Source organism: Mesoplodon densirostris, chromosome 14, assembly GCF_025265405.1.
Source record: "Mesoplodon densirostris isolate mMesDen1 chromosome 14, mMesDen1 primary haplotype, whole genome shotgun sequence".
Taxonomy (NCBI): domain Eukaryota; kingdom Metazoa; phylum Chordata; class Mammalia; order Artiodactyla; family Ziphiidae; genus Mesoplodon; species Mesoplodon densirostris.
In genome coordinates this window covers 32,641,725-32,655,157 of record NC_082674.1, presented here as the reverse complement: position 1 = coordinate 32,655,157, position 13,433 = coordinate 32,641,725, and the positions used below count along the sequence as shown (strand labels likewise).

The 13,433-nt window shown below is 39.1% G+C and overlaps 1 protein-coding gene across 15 annotated transcripts in view; it reads left to right on the top strand.

Annotated features, from left to right (window-relative positions):
- Positions 1-13,433, top strand: part of SLC8A1 (solute carrier family 8 member A1) — a 353,360-nt gene that overhangs the window by 268,935 nt on the left and 70,992 nt on the right. The window contains exons 2-6 of one of the 15 annotated variants that reach the window (XM_060116909.1): positions 3,790-3,896; positions 7,169-7,189; positions 7,635-7,652; positions 7,753-7,767; positions 11,864-11,932. In XM_060116909.1, the coding sequence (XP_059972892.1) occupies positions 3,790-3,896; positions 7,169-7,189; positions 7,635-7,652; positions 7,753-7,767; positions 11,864-11,932 (230 nt within the window). Of the gene's footprint in view, positions 1-3,789; positions 3,943-4,428; positions 4,585-4,800; positions 4,805-7,168; positions 7,190-7,634; positions 7,653-7,752; positions 7,768-8,751; positions 8,786-11,863; positions 11,933-13,433 lie in introns of all 15 variants that reach the window. The other 14 variants (XM_060116903.1, XM_060116911.1, XM_060116910.1 and 11 more) reach the window with 14 other exon arrangements.

Here is a 13,433-nt window from a genome sequence, read left to right as displayed (position 1 = left end):
TAAAGAAATATCAACACTACTGTATTGCACAGGGAACTATACTCAATATCTTGTAATAACCTATAATGGAAAAGAATCTGAAAAAGAACATTTATATATATGTATATACACACACACGTATATATAAGGATCTGAAAAAGAATATATATATGTATATATGTATAACTGAATCACTTTGCTGTACACTTGAAACTAACACAACATTGTAAATTAACTATACTTCAATTGAAAAAAAAGAAAGAACAACAGCTATCTGACTGCTTCCCATTGGTAAATGGAACCAAAGTACAACACAACATGAATCTGTGCTCTCAGAGAGAGGGAGTCTTTGGGACAGTGCAAAAGCCCTGTGAATGTGGGAATCGGTGTGGCAATGGGGGCAAACTGGAGGACCTTTAAGATCCCTTCAGTCCTTGAGATATAATTTCCACTGCAGAACTGTGAGGAACAGAGAGGTATACTTCTGCTGATTATCAAGCCAGTAGAACTGGGTTCTTCACCAGATAAACGCCATCTCCTGTAACATCCCCAGTGATGGAAGAAGCAATGACAGTCCCTTTCCTGTATTAGTTAGGCTCTGGAAAGTGAGCAAAAGACATCACAAGGATATGATCCTTTAACATTTATATAGGTTAATTTCACCTTCTCCACCTTTGCTAAGGGGAGAAATAGTTCTGTTCTGAAGCAAAAAGTGAACATTACCAGTGCCTTCTGATTTTTGCCTCTTGATTCAGAGGGCTAATTCATAATGATTGACTTTATCTTGCCTCTTTAAATTGACTGAATTGTCCTTTAATAATCAAGTTTCCTATTAATAGCTTTACTGTGCAAGAGAAGCAAAATCAATATATAATTTAATGGCTCCTCCTGTCAAGGGCACTACTGATTGTATTACTAATGATTTTGAAATAATATGCCATTATGCAAATCCCATTCATTTTAGGCATCTTTGCCAAGTACCTACGGAGGTACTGTTTTCTTTCCCTTCATAAGTTGAAGTTCCAGTGTCATAGTCATCCAGTACTGAAACGTTTTCTAAGGCTTATGATCACAGTGAATAGTGATACTCTACTGATAAATTTTATGTGCTTATTTTATTATACAAACAAGTTGGGTGGGACCCTATATTTCTCACATTCATCAACTACTCAGAGTGTAGAAAATAAACCTATCACAGCAATAGCAGATTAAATTCACCAAGGATAAGAAACACTATGTTATTTGGGTTTTTCTATTTATTTGTGAATAAGTGGTCATGTTGCCCTTTGGGAATGAAACTGGGAGCCTTTCCTAAACAAATGCTCACCCTATTAGCAAGACTACTACAACCATCTCCACTGTGCTTTCTTTATTTCTACAATCTACTAAAATATGAGATGTGAGATAGATTGGAAGTACAAGATGGAAAAAGATAAGTCAAATGTTTTTAAGTAATCTATGCAAGAGCATTGCAACATGTACCCTACCATGAAGTGCCTTGATAATGAATTTGGGGCCACTGGGGCCAGAATACAATAGCAGGGCCCTTCTAATGCCCACCAATGTCTTCCCATCCATGGTCATATTATGCTGGTGACTTTAGCAGAGATGTACAAGTATAATTTATGATTACAAGGCAGTAAGATGGAAATTAATACCTAAAACACATAAGCTGGATGACAAAGAGGGTAGACGTTTGGCAGGTTTTTGAAGAGTAAATTTGATCTCACTTATAACATCAAATTCAGTTCTGAAATTAAAAACACACGTATCATCATTTCTTACATCTTCTTGTGCTTTCTCTAACGTTTTGTGTTTTTTTATTTATTTGGATATATATATACACACACACACATATATATATATATATATATATACAGCCTGCCCTGACTATACCAGGGTACTTATATATACATATATATATATAAAGTAAATAGGTGAATTCCAGAAAAATAGTTCTAGAAGTTAGACAGGAACTGTTCACTATGCACATGTGGTTGGACTTTTGTCAGACTGTTGGTGGTTTTGTAAATATCTAATTGCTCTTAAAAAATGATTATTGCTTTAGTCATTGACCGCTGCTCATCAAGGCTTTGAGGATAGAGCTGAGATAGAAAGGCACCGTCACGTGCTCCAACTCCTTAGTAGTGAGAAATGGGGATGTGAGCACTATGGTGGATGTTCTTTAGCTGAGGAGCATCGAGGAGGTTATGAGGCTCCCAAGAATCAGAAACAATCATTTGATCTCACTTAGCATTAGGGGCTGGGAAATTCAGAGAATTAAAAGCAACTTCTACCTTTATTCTCCTTCATACAAGAAAAGAAGACTGGTGCTCTTTGGCTTGCATAGGTCTAAATGAAACTTGAGGGCTTTGATCAATATTGAAAAAAAAAAAGGTTATAGACTAATTTCCTTCCAGAAGACCTAGAAAATTCCACCCAAACTAAATGATGTCCATGACATTAAAACTGTGTGTCTTTATAAACTCATTGTTTTAAAGCCTTTAGTCAGAAATGTTCTTGGCCAATGGTACTGAACAAAAAAAATATTTTCAAGGACAAACAAGTGTTTGGGGGCTCTGAATAGGTTGTAATACATGAAGTGATTAAGCCCTTTTTTTTTTTTTTTTTTTTTTTTTTTTGCGGTACGCGGGCCTCTCACTGTTGTGGCCCCTCCCGTCGCGGAGCACAGGCTCCGGACGCGCAGGCTCAGCGGCCATGGCTCACGGGCCCAGCTGCTCCACAGCATGTGGGATCCTCCCGGACCGGGGCACAAACCCGCGTCCCCTGCATCGGCAGGCGGACTCTCAACCACTGCGCCACCAGGGAAGCCCCGATTAAGCCCTTATTAATTAGAAGGTAACATTAAATTTCTTTTCAGAGTCATCAAGTCTTATGGGGAGTTGAGATTTGCATAATATTTGCATTTGTCCTACCTACCTGTCAATCACAACCACAGGATAAGGCAAGAAGCTCTAAAGGATGGATTACAGGAAGAATTCTTAATGAAATGCCTTGGTGTATGGGTGGAGTCTGAAAGTAGGGTAGAGTGTATTTTGTCAGTTGAAGGTCAGCTTTGGGAGGGAAGAAAATAACTAGAACATCATGACTCCCCACCCCCACCTTAGGAGGCTTCCATCTTTAGAAAGACAAACAAAACATGAAAAACTTCCCCTTGTGATCTAGGTGGAAAATCTGACTCACCTGAAAAAGAGTTTGAGTCTAGGACATTGGGTGGGGTAAGATAAAAGACTTTTATTTTATTTTGTGATGCTCTTATGAATTTATTATTTTAATAAAATTTTATGGTAAAAATGTTATGTTTGGAAATACAGTAAAGCAGAATGAAGGCCCCCAAAAATGACCCTTATGCCTGTTACTCAGATATAACCTCTGTTCATATTTTGATGTGGTTTACTGATTTATTTCAAAGGGTTGAATTCCAGAGCACAGCTCAGACAATCTTGTGGTTAAGGCATTTACTAAATAAATATATTTTTCTTTTCTTATTATTGTGATCTACGTTTTTCTGCTTCCCATGATGATGATAAACCTAGTAGTATGAGTGCTGTATTTTGGCTGAAACAATTCTGTGGTCCTGGGCAGGGGAGCTGTGCATTGGGTGACCTTTCCACTCTCTCAGACCCATCCCACACCCATTCTGGAAGGACAGTCTCACGGTCCAGAAGTTTCTCAGTTGCCATTTGTCTGGAAATGCCACTCGTTAACCTTGCTTTCCTCTTCTCTATGTTCCTTCTCTCCTATTTCCTATTCCCCTTGTTCGTCAATTTCTATTCTTCTCTGTTTCAGCAAAACAATATCAGTCAAGGTAATTGATGATGAGGAGTATGAGAAAAACAAGACCTTCCTCCTTGAGATTGGCGAGCCCCGCTTGGTGGAGATGAGTGAGAAGAAAGGTGGGGGAACTGCTCCAGGGCTGAGCCCAACAGCTTCTGCTGGCCTGTGCCACCCCTGGATGCCTGCACTCTTCAGAACATGACTTACAATGCACACATCCCTCCACCTATGTAACGGGGCATAGATCTCCTCTGGGGCCACAGGGAGCCCAGCCTGGAGCTCCATCAGCCAGTTTGGGCCACTCTGCACATGGCAGTCTGAGCTACTCATTGTCAGTGCAGTCGAGCCTGGTAAAGTTGGTGCTGATGCTTCCTGTACCCACATAAAACCGACTTTCTGATTTCTCTTCCTAATTTGGGATACCTCCTGACTGCTAATTGAAGCAGGAAGAATTTATGAAAATGATGGATTGGCAGAGGAAGCTTAACGGGGCCAGCTGAGAGTACCTGGATGCCCTTTTACATACTCGTGGAGGTCCATGTGTGGCCAGTTCTCCTTCCATAACATCACAGTAACATGCTGCTTGGTGAACACCTAGCATGAGCGTGTGACTCCAACCATTTGTTTTGCCTTTGTCTTGTGTTCCCACAGGAAGATCATTACCATTAGAATATTTGACCGTGAGGAATATGAGAAAGAGTGCAGTTTCTCCCTTGTGCTTGAGGAACCAAAATGGATAAGAAGAGGAATGAAAGGTGTGAGAGTATATAAAGACATAACAGCGAGAAATTGTACTCTTCTCTCTGTGTCTCCTACTCTCACACTTAACTCTCTCCTCTTCCTCGGCTTCCAAGTACTACTTCCTCTCCTTTGAAGCTTTAGCAATTTCATTTCCCTGCCCATATCCACAAATGCTCCAAACAATGCCCCTTTTCTTCAGGAAATGCCAGCTCACCTTGATTGATACCAGATTTCAGAAATACTGGAAGAGATTTCTGTAATTCAGAAGGGATGACATAAAAGAATGGTTTCTGGGTTTAGTTTTTCACTATTCAGGAATCAATCTAAAATTTGGTTCCAGCTATTAAATATCCCCTAAAATGTTAGTGATGGAGACTACTTAATACCTATTAGTCATGGTAGATGGGTCAAATGGCAACTAATAGGAAATTTCAGAAGAATTCAATAATTAGTCTAATTTAGAGAAGCCAGTTTTCAAAAAAAAAAAAAATCTTAGAACAAAGATCCTTAAAGAGTAGTGTCATCGATATCCTAGTGTTCATTTTGGCAAAATATTTTTCATATCATCAGATATGATATTTAAAAGAGACCATATGTATGAAGCCATGGTCATATCAATTTTCTTTACTAGGAAGGATATGGTAGTTCAGTAAGAACTTAGCCCTTACTTAAGGCCGATCCTGCCTTATGCTTCAAAATCTTTTGATTCTTATAGAATTGACACATTTCTAACATACAGAATTTTTTTCTAAAAATAAAACTTAAACAGCAGTATCCTTATAATTAGATTTTTGTGTTGATTTGTGTTTATATTTTTAGAAACTATTTGAAGAAAGAAGCCAGTTTTTTTGCTGTCTTTGATTTTATATCTATTTTATATGGCCTATATTTGAGAAGGAAGGACAGGAATTTTATATCAGCTTTAAAAATAGTTTTTTTATTCTGAATTATTCCGAGGGCATCCCATAATGGCCCTCTAAGAGTGGTCATTTTAAAAGCAATGGTATACACTTAGTTATATATATGTATGTATGTATATATATATATATATATATATATATATATATAATGAGCATAGTACCTATTAATAGCTCTTATTAATTGCATTTAAACCATTGATGAGAACAGTATAGATGATTAGGTGACCACTTTGCAAGAAATGTAAACTTTTACATGTAAAGAAAAAAATCAAATACAAAGGACTAATTCCTATACGAACCCAACATTTGGGGGAATTTAACTAATCCCACTTTTGTAAGAACTCACTGGCCTCAGAGTCCATCAGAAAACAAACAAAAACAAAGTTGTCCTGACTTAATCACGTTCAAAAAGGTAACAGGAGCCTTTGGAATGATGGAGAAAGGAGCACTGGGGACCCACTTTAATGCAGCCTATTTAATATGCTCCACAGACAGCAGGCAGAAGAAAAAGACACTTTAGAAAACTGTGCCGATTTCTTACAAAGATGGGATCAAAAATGCCTCATTAACATACAGGAAAAAGCACTTACTTCTGAATGCATTCCTCAAAAGGACTGCCTTTTATCTCAAGGAAGAGCATCTTGAATACAGCTCTTTCAATTGTCATTTTGGTAAAATATGCCTTCATATAAAAGCAAATTAAAATTCCTTGATAGCACTATTTGCTTTTGACACCCACCAGGTGGATCTGTGTCACCATAAATAAAATTACTAACTTGTTTTATAAAGTATCCTCTAATGCCACTACCAGGAGAGAGAAAACTGGTCCTGAAAAGGTAATTGTAACTTTCCCATCTACAACTCTGGAAGTAATTTATTTGATACATTTAGTCAGGTAGCTTTCACCAGAATAAAGTGGTACAGCTGTAGTCTGGGTTTAAAGCACAAAACCTGAAAGACAAATTATGTATGTCGCCCCACACCCCACCTCCGCGACCTCAGGCCTTCCCTCCCTGTCTTGTCCGTTTCTGTGGAACTATGTGTCCACAAGAAGCTATCTGGTTGTCCGATTATACCATGCAGGTCATAGATAAGGACACACAAATAAGCCCTGATTCCTGGGACGCAGATTTTGAGGATTTAAAAAACATAAGCATTCCCTGATGACCAAAATATCATGCAAATAGAACCTCCAGCGAGAGAACTTTATCTTGGGCCAAAGTCTCCTTATGGGCGGGGCAGCCAAAATGGAATTTCCTAAGATGTTTTCTCTGTTTTCATTGAAAGGTACAATCCCTGAGATCCTGGATGCTTTAAGACCTCCACGTGTTGAATTCACTAACTGCCAGGCAATTATTTCATGAGGAAGGCTCACTCAAATAAGGTTTAGGATTAACTTCATAAAATATTTCTACTATATTTAGCAAACTATATATATATACTGTGTGTAAACATATGGTAGAAATGTTTTCTTAAATGTCAATAAATAATATATAAAGTGAATTGTTTATATATATAGAATCAGTCACACACGTTTGCAGAAATCAGTTCTGGGATCATTTGGAAATACTCCCAATGCCACATTTACTTGGCGTGCACCAGTTTTTTAGTAGCAGCCCCCCACCACTGTAATCAGATCTGCCTGGATTTCTTTCTGCTGATATTCCTCTTACTTTCATTATTCATCTGGTCTCTTATTCTGTGTTTGTCTTTGTCTGTTTCCTTCACAGCCCTGTTATTGAATGAGCTTGGTAAGCATTTCATTTCTTGCATTTCCTTTCCATTTTTCTAGGTTATTTTCCATTTCTATCAGGTGCTATAGTAGCTTTCTGACTTATTTTTTATTTCTGTTGATTTATTAGCAAGATTGTTGTTTAGAGCCATTGGCCTCATAATTTTGTGAAGGTTGGATAGTTTACATTCCGCTTTGGGTTCAGTGTAACCTTTTAAAAAATCAGTGCTTTCTTAGGTATGCACAAGAATTAAATTTGTGCACTAAAGCTCATAACCTTAAAAGAATGATTAGCGATTAAGTCATGAATGGATGTTTTCATTTTTTTCTTAATTGTATATTATACAATTTGGCAAGTTTTTGTACTTTGGATGGACTGTCAGGCGGTCTGATGTCACTGGTATTTGTTATTTAGAGTGTAAATTAAATAAATTGTAACATTTCTTTCTTTTTTTCTTTTTTAGGTGGCTTCACAATAACAGGTATGAATTTTTTAAGTCTAATGAACCAAATTTTATTTTGTACCGTGAGTTGTTTACATTTTTAAAAATTATTTCTCATTTTTATTTCCTTGTAATGAAGGAAAATACCTGTATGGTAAGACAATTTTTTAATGTTCTTCATTTTCCCCCAAATACCCTTAAATATCAAACAAAAACCACATCTTATGTACCCTGCATTAACATTTAGCTGTGGCACACGGTGTGCTTTTGCTGATTTTACACATTTAACATTTTACACATTAACAAGGTGTGTGCTATGTTTACTTATAAGCAAATTTGTGTGGAGAACCTGTAATTGGTCATATTTTGACACTGATCAATTTACAGATGTTCACATAGCACTGATGATGTGAGTGTACCTTGCTAGATGCTCCAGAGAGTACCAGAATAAATAAAACGATTGCTAGTCTCAAGGAAACATAAGAGTTGACATACAAGCCCACTCCATGGCCCAAGCTCAGGGTCCTAATCATAGATAATGCCCTATTGGGAGAAGATAAAGCATGCCTTCCCCTCATCCCACCACCCCAATCTGCGAAGTTTTAGCATTCTTAACATGGTAAGGAGTACTATGTCTGCTACTTGCAGTGGATTACAAAGTGCCCTGTAAAAACTCAAAATGTCAGTCCAAAAGTTTAAAACCCTTGGGCTTCCCTGGTGGCACAGTGGTTGGGAGTCCGCCTGCCGATGCAGGGGACGCGGGTTTGTGTCCCGGTCTGGGAGGATCCCACATGCCACGGAGCGGCTGGGCCCGTGAGCCATGGCCGCTGAGCCTGCGCGTCCGGAGCCTGTACTCCCCAACAGGAGAGACCACAGCAGTGAGAGGCCCACGTATCGCAAAACAAACAAACAAAAAGTTTAAAACCCTTAAGTTCATAATGGTACCCAGCCGCTGTTGATTGCATTTTTTAGCCAGCACAACTCTAAAGCTATTTCCTTACATAGAGAAGAAAGATATTTCCTTACAGCATCCTCTCTTTTGACCCTAACTATTTTCTCACCCTTTCAGAATCATCTATGTAGATTTAGAGAGGGAGATACCTATCAAATGGTAGGCCTGATTTGTCTGAAGCTGCAGGTTGAAGATGTCTCTAAAGGCCATCCTAATGGCCGTGGCATTTTCCAATATAATTATGCAGATGTCTATATTCTAATTATTTTTTTCTGAAACCAGATAGCTAAACAAAATATTTAGAAAGGAAATATTTTCAAACATTCTAAGTTTGAAAATGTTATGGTGTGGGGTGGTGTTAACTTAAACCACCATCAGTGTAAACTCATGATCAAGAAGTTTCAACACGATTCTGTCCAAAGCGGAACTTTCTGAACGCGTCCAATTTCACATGGGCTGTTACCCTCCACTTCTTCTCTCCAGACACAGCATTTAATGACAAAATGATTCATAGACTCTCGGAGACATAGAAATTGAAAAGGATAAAAATGTTAAATAGAACAAGTGCTCATAGAGGATTTCTTAAACCTGATGCACCTGACACTCTCCTAGGTCAAGTCTTCCAAATTCTGCACTGCCGAATATGCTATTTCTGAATCCGAGTGCAGGAATTTACATTTACTTTTAAAACTTTAATCTTCCTTTTTTCATCCCATCACTTTAACTTATTGAAATCTTTTTGGAAATATTCTGATTCTATCACCCAGTAAGTTAATTATCCTTGTGAGCTTTGAGGAAGGTAGAAATTTGGCAAGCCAGTCTTCATGGCTTCCTTGAAGTAATTAAAAAAAAAAAAAAAAAGTCAACCATTTGAGGAATAGTATAGTATCTACACCTCCCTCAGCCCTATGCAGCCTGATAATGAGACCTTAACTGAAAACCTTTAGTGGTAGAATGCCTTGTTAAAACGCATTTATGTGTTTGCATAGCTTCCTGTTTTATCATTGAATATGTCAGGATTTTACTTTTAGGGCCTTCCTTCCATTGAAGCATCTTCCTTTTTAGTAACTAGGTAATGGGACCCTAATTTTCTTTTCTCAGAAATTGTTCATATCAAGTTCTAGAATACTCCACCAGTAACGTCCAACATTTTCTGTCTCGGATACATCATGCATCCAAGAGGACAGAATCACTTCTTTCAAAGGTTTTCTATTATTTCATGTACTTCATTAAGCTCTTTCTTATAGCTTGAACTTTAATCTTCAATAGCAATTTTTCTGTTGTACCACCTCTTCCCAAAACCTGAAATTGATGCAGTTAAAATGAGAGAAAGTTGCAGAACCCTCTGGGAATTTCCACATTGGCCTGTTCCTCTCACTTTACATGATCCTTCTTCTCCGGAACCAGGCCAGAATTCCTGGGATCCACTCTCTATAGATGCCTCTGGGGAAAGTTCTAAAATTTAGGTCTACACAGTGAAAACCAGCTGTAAGCCCTGGAGAGCTTTTCTTTGAAGTCAGTTTGAGGCTTTGAAGTCAAGGCTTTGAGATGCAGGGGCAGTAAAGGAAAATTAATCTAACTCTTGGACTTTGCCTGCAGCTTTTATGCAGTCTTGTGCAGCTAAGTGTAAAAATCTAAATTTGAAGCAGGATATATGGAAACTGAAAAAGTCATTTGGTCCACAACCCAGGACCTCTATTTCAGAGATGTCATTCGTGATGGACATTAAATGCTGGAGGTGCTTTTGGAATTTGCAAATCTTCACCTGTTGCTCTCAGACTTTGCCTCATTGAAAGGCCCTTGTTGGGACCTATGATGTAATTCCCCCTTGACCCTCCAGGCACATAACATGATAACGCCCTGTACATTATAGCTCATTAGAATTTGGAAAGTATTTCTTATTCATTATATCATTTAATCCTCAACCTTATGGAATAAGATCTTTTGTTCTCACTTATAGGAGAAGAAATGAATGTTCAAAGATATTAATCAATCTACTCCAGTCACCCATCCAGGGCTCAGAGCCCAGCCCTCTAACTTTAAGTCCAAGGCCGTGTGATGACTATTTTAACCCAGCACTTTTAGTTCCTTTCTCCCAACTTGTATATTCCTACCTACATCTTAATCCCTTTTCGATCCAAAGCCTCACTCTGTCTCTGAAATGCCATCAGTATGAATTCCAGTCAAATGAAAAATGAGGAGGACCCCAAAAGGGGGAAACTAGAGTACATTCATTTGGATATTTTTAATAAAATTAAGTATTCTGGCTCACTTTGGAAAGATAGAGACATGTTTCTGTACCCAAACAGGCAGCTAAAAAGTTCCCTAATTAATTAAAAGTATGTAACAGTCAGTATACCTTTTTAAAAGTTACTCTTCCAATCATATTACGCTCATCATGTGATAGTCTTCATAATGCACATGGCTTTTTAAGGAAGCCAAGCTATGAAAATTCCAACAGTTAAACACACTTTAGTCACTCCAGTACATAGGTTAGAGAAATAAATCCCCTTCAAGTTTGCCTTCATTGTACAATTGAGAAAACTGAATCCCAGAGAAAAGAAACACCTTGCCCAAGTTTAGATGGAAAGCATATGGCAGAATTTGCAGAGTCCCAATCTCATGATTCCAGGTCAGTTCTGGGATCTCTTGGTAGAAGCGAAAAGCAGGTAGTCAGTTGAACCAGGAGTTTCGTGAAAACCCTAAACTAGGTAATCCAGCCAGTCACTGTGACAATGGTGAGCCCTTGTAAAACCTGCCAGTGTATACAACCTTCTCCGATTCAGACTGCCAAGGAAACAAACAAGCATGTTCCCTGGTGTTATGTTGCTTGACCCTCACACAAACCTGTGATAGGGACAGAGCAGGCACTATTATCTCCATTTCACACATGGGGTAACTGGAGAAATGGCCCACTTAAGGCCATGTTGTTGGCACCACAAGGCTACCTGTCATCACACCGAGTGCTTTTCATTGTTTTGTGATGCCTCTGGAAGCAGAAACTTGACGGGCATGGATACTCCATCTCAGACACCTGCAGGAATCTGGCTGCACCCCTACTGTGGGGTGTGTGCTTTATTCACACAATCTGATTGGACTCCTAGAACACCTGCCCCATTTGTTTACTTGCTCACTTCTTCAGCCTACATAACAGTGACCTCTGACCACTCAGTCCCCAAACTAACATTGCTTGCACTGTGTGCATCTGGGAGTGACATTCAGCTTACTAATTCCACAAAGCTCTTCTGGCAAACCAGTGCAATCCAGTCTGCTTATTTTCTGCCTGTCCTTTTGCCAGGCCAACCTGTCTTCAGGAAAGTTCATGCTAGAGAACATCCGATCCCCTCTACTATAATCACCATCGCAGGTACTCATTTCATCACGGTCCTTGAAAACCACAGTTTAATTGCCTTCAAGGGTTCTTTCGGTCTTTCGGCATTAAAGTGACACAGTTCACCCCCATTACCTCTAAAGCATTGCTACACAATGCCGTGGCTTCTCTGCAGTTGGGGGTATGATGAGTCAGCAACAAGACACCACATCGGTCCAGGACGGGACGCATGGTGGAGGGGGAAGCGTGGACCTACAGAGAAGATTGAGTCCAATAGCCTCTCAAGTTTCAGTATACTGCAGATTTCTTGCAAATCTCACTTCTTAAACATGGGCCTTTCTTTGCAAATGTCATGAAATATCTTTAAAAGCAAGCTGTCTCTCTTCCCAGAGTCTGCCTTTCCTTCCTCCAGGCAGCATGATGTTAGCCAAATATGCACAGATGACAGTACATCTATGGGGTTTCTCCAAAGGGGAACATTGACAGGGTGACTAAAGGATGACAAAGCTATCCCAGATCGACTGTAGGATTAGAGCCCAGGTGTGAGCCCCTTGCCCTAAGTTACCAAGTCTCTGGATAAGGACACGGATACTCACTCTTCAGTTGTCACCATCGCCCATCACTGGTCATGGCTGCAGAAACACTTCTGCCTGCCTCAGTAAGACTTTGCTCGTTCTCGCATCCCACACCCCCATTCAGTAATCATGCAGCCCTGACTGCAGAGTCGTTCCAGAATGGAAACAAAGTACCAGTCTCTTTAGGTTCTAATCAAACAGGCCAGCCAGGTGCTGAAATAGAGATCTCCGTTCTCAGACTTGTCAGCACAGATCTGAGCGAAGGATTAAAATAACCACAAGCCAATTGTCCCACCGCTGGCCTTGTACCCATTTCCAAATTTTACATTGTTTGTTGAGACAAAAAATTGCAAATGCATTCAAGAATATCCACAGTAGCTCCTCGGGTGCAGATCTCCACGTGGGTTGTATTGTTTTCTAATAGAGATTCGTGTTCTCAGCCCTTCACCTCTTACAGTGATGCGGCTTCAAAATGCGGCCTGATCCAGAAAGCATTAACAGCAGCTTTTTCATAATTCTGCTTTTCCCAGATCCCAGGTACCTGTTAGCTATTGTGATGTGTCATTTGCAAAATCAATTACTCAGGAGAAGGGAGGACCCCTACCAATGATTTCATCACAGGATTGTTTTCTGTCCTGTCAATACTGATTTTAACCATGGCCGTTAATTATGCATTTGATCTTTAAGTTGGGTTGGTTGGTTAAGACCATGATGTTATATAATTTATTATCAACTTCTCAATAAAATATGAGTTTAAAAATATGTACATATATATGTACATATACAGATAAACAGGATTACATAGAGAATTTCCTCTACCTGAGAAGCAGAACTAAAAGCACAGCATATGCATAAATAAGGAAATGAAACTGACTTGGCCACAGTCAAATGAACTGCATTTGATCCAGTACTCAAAGTGAAAAAAACATAGGTGATCAAAAAATATGCTGGGGATTCCCTGG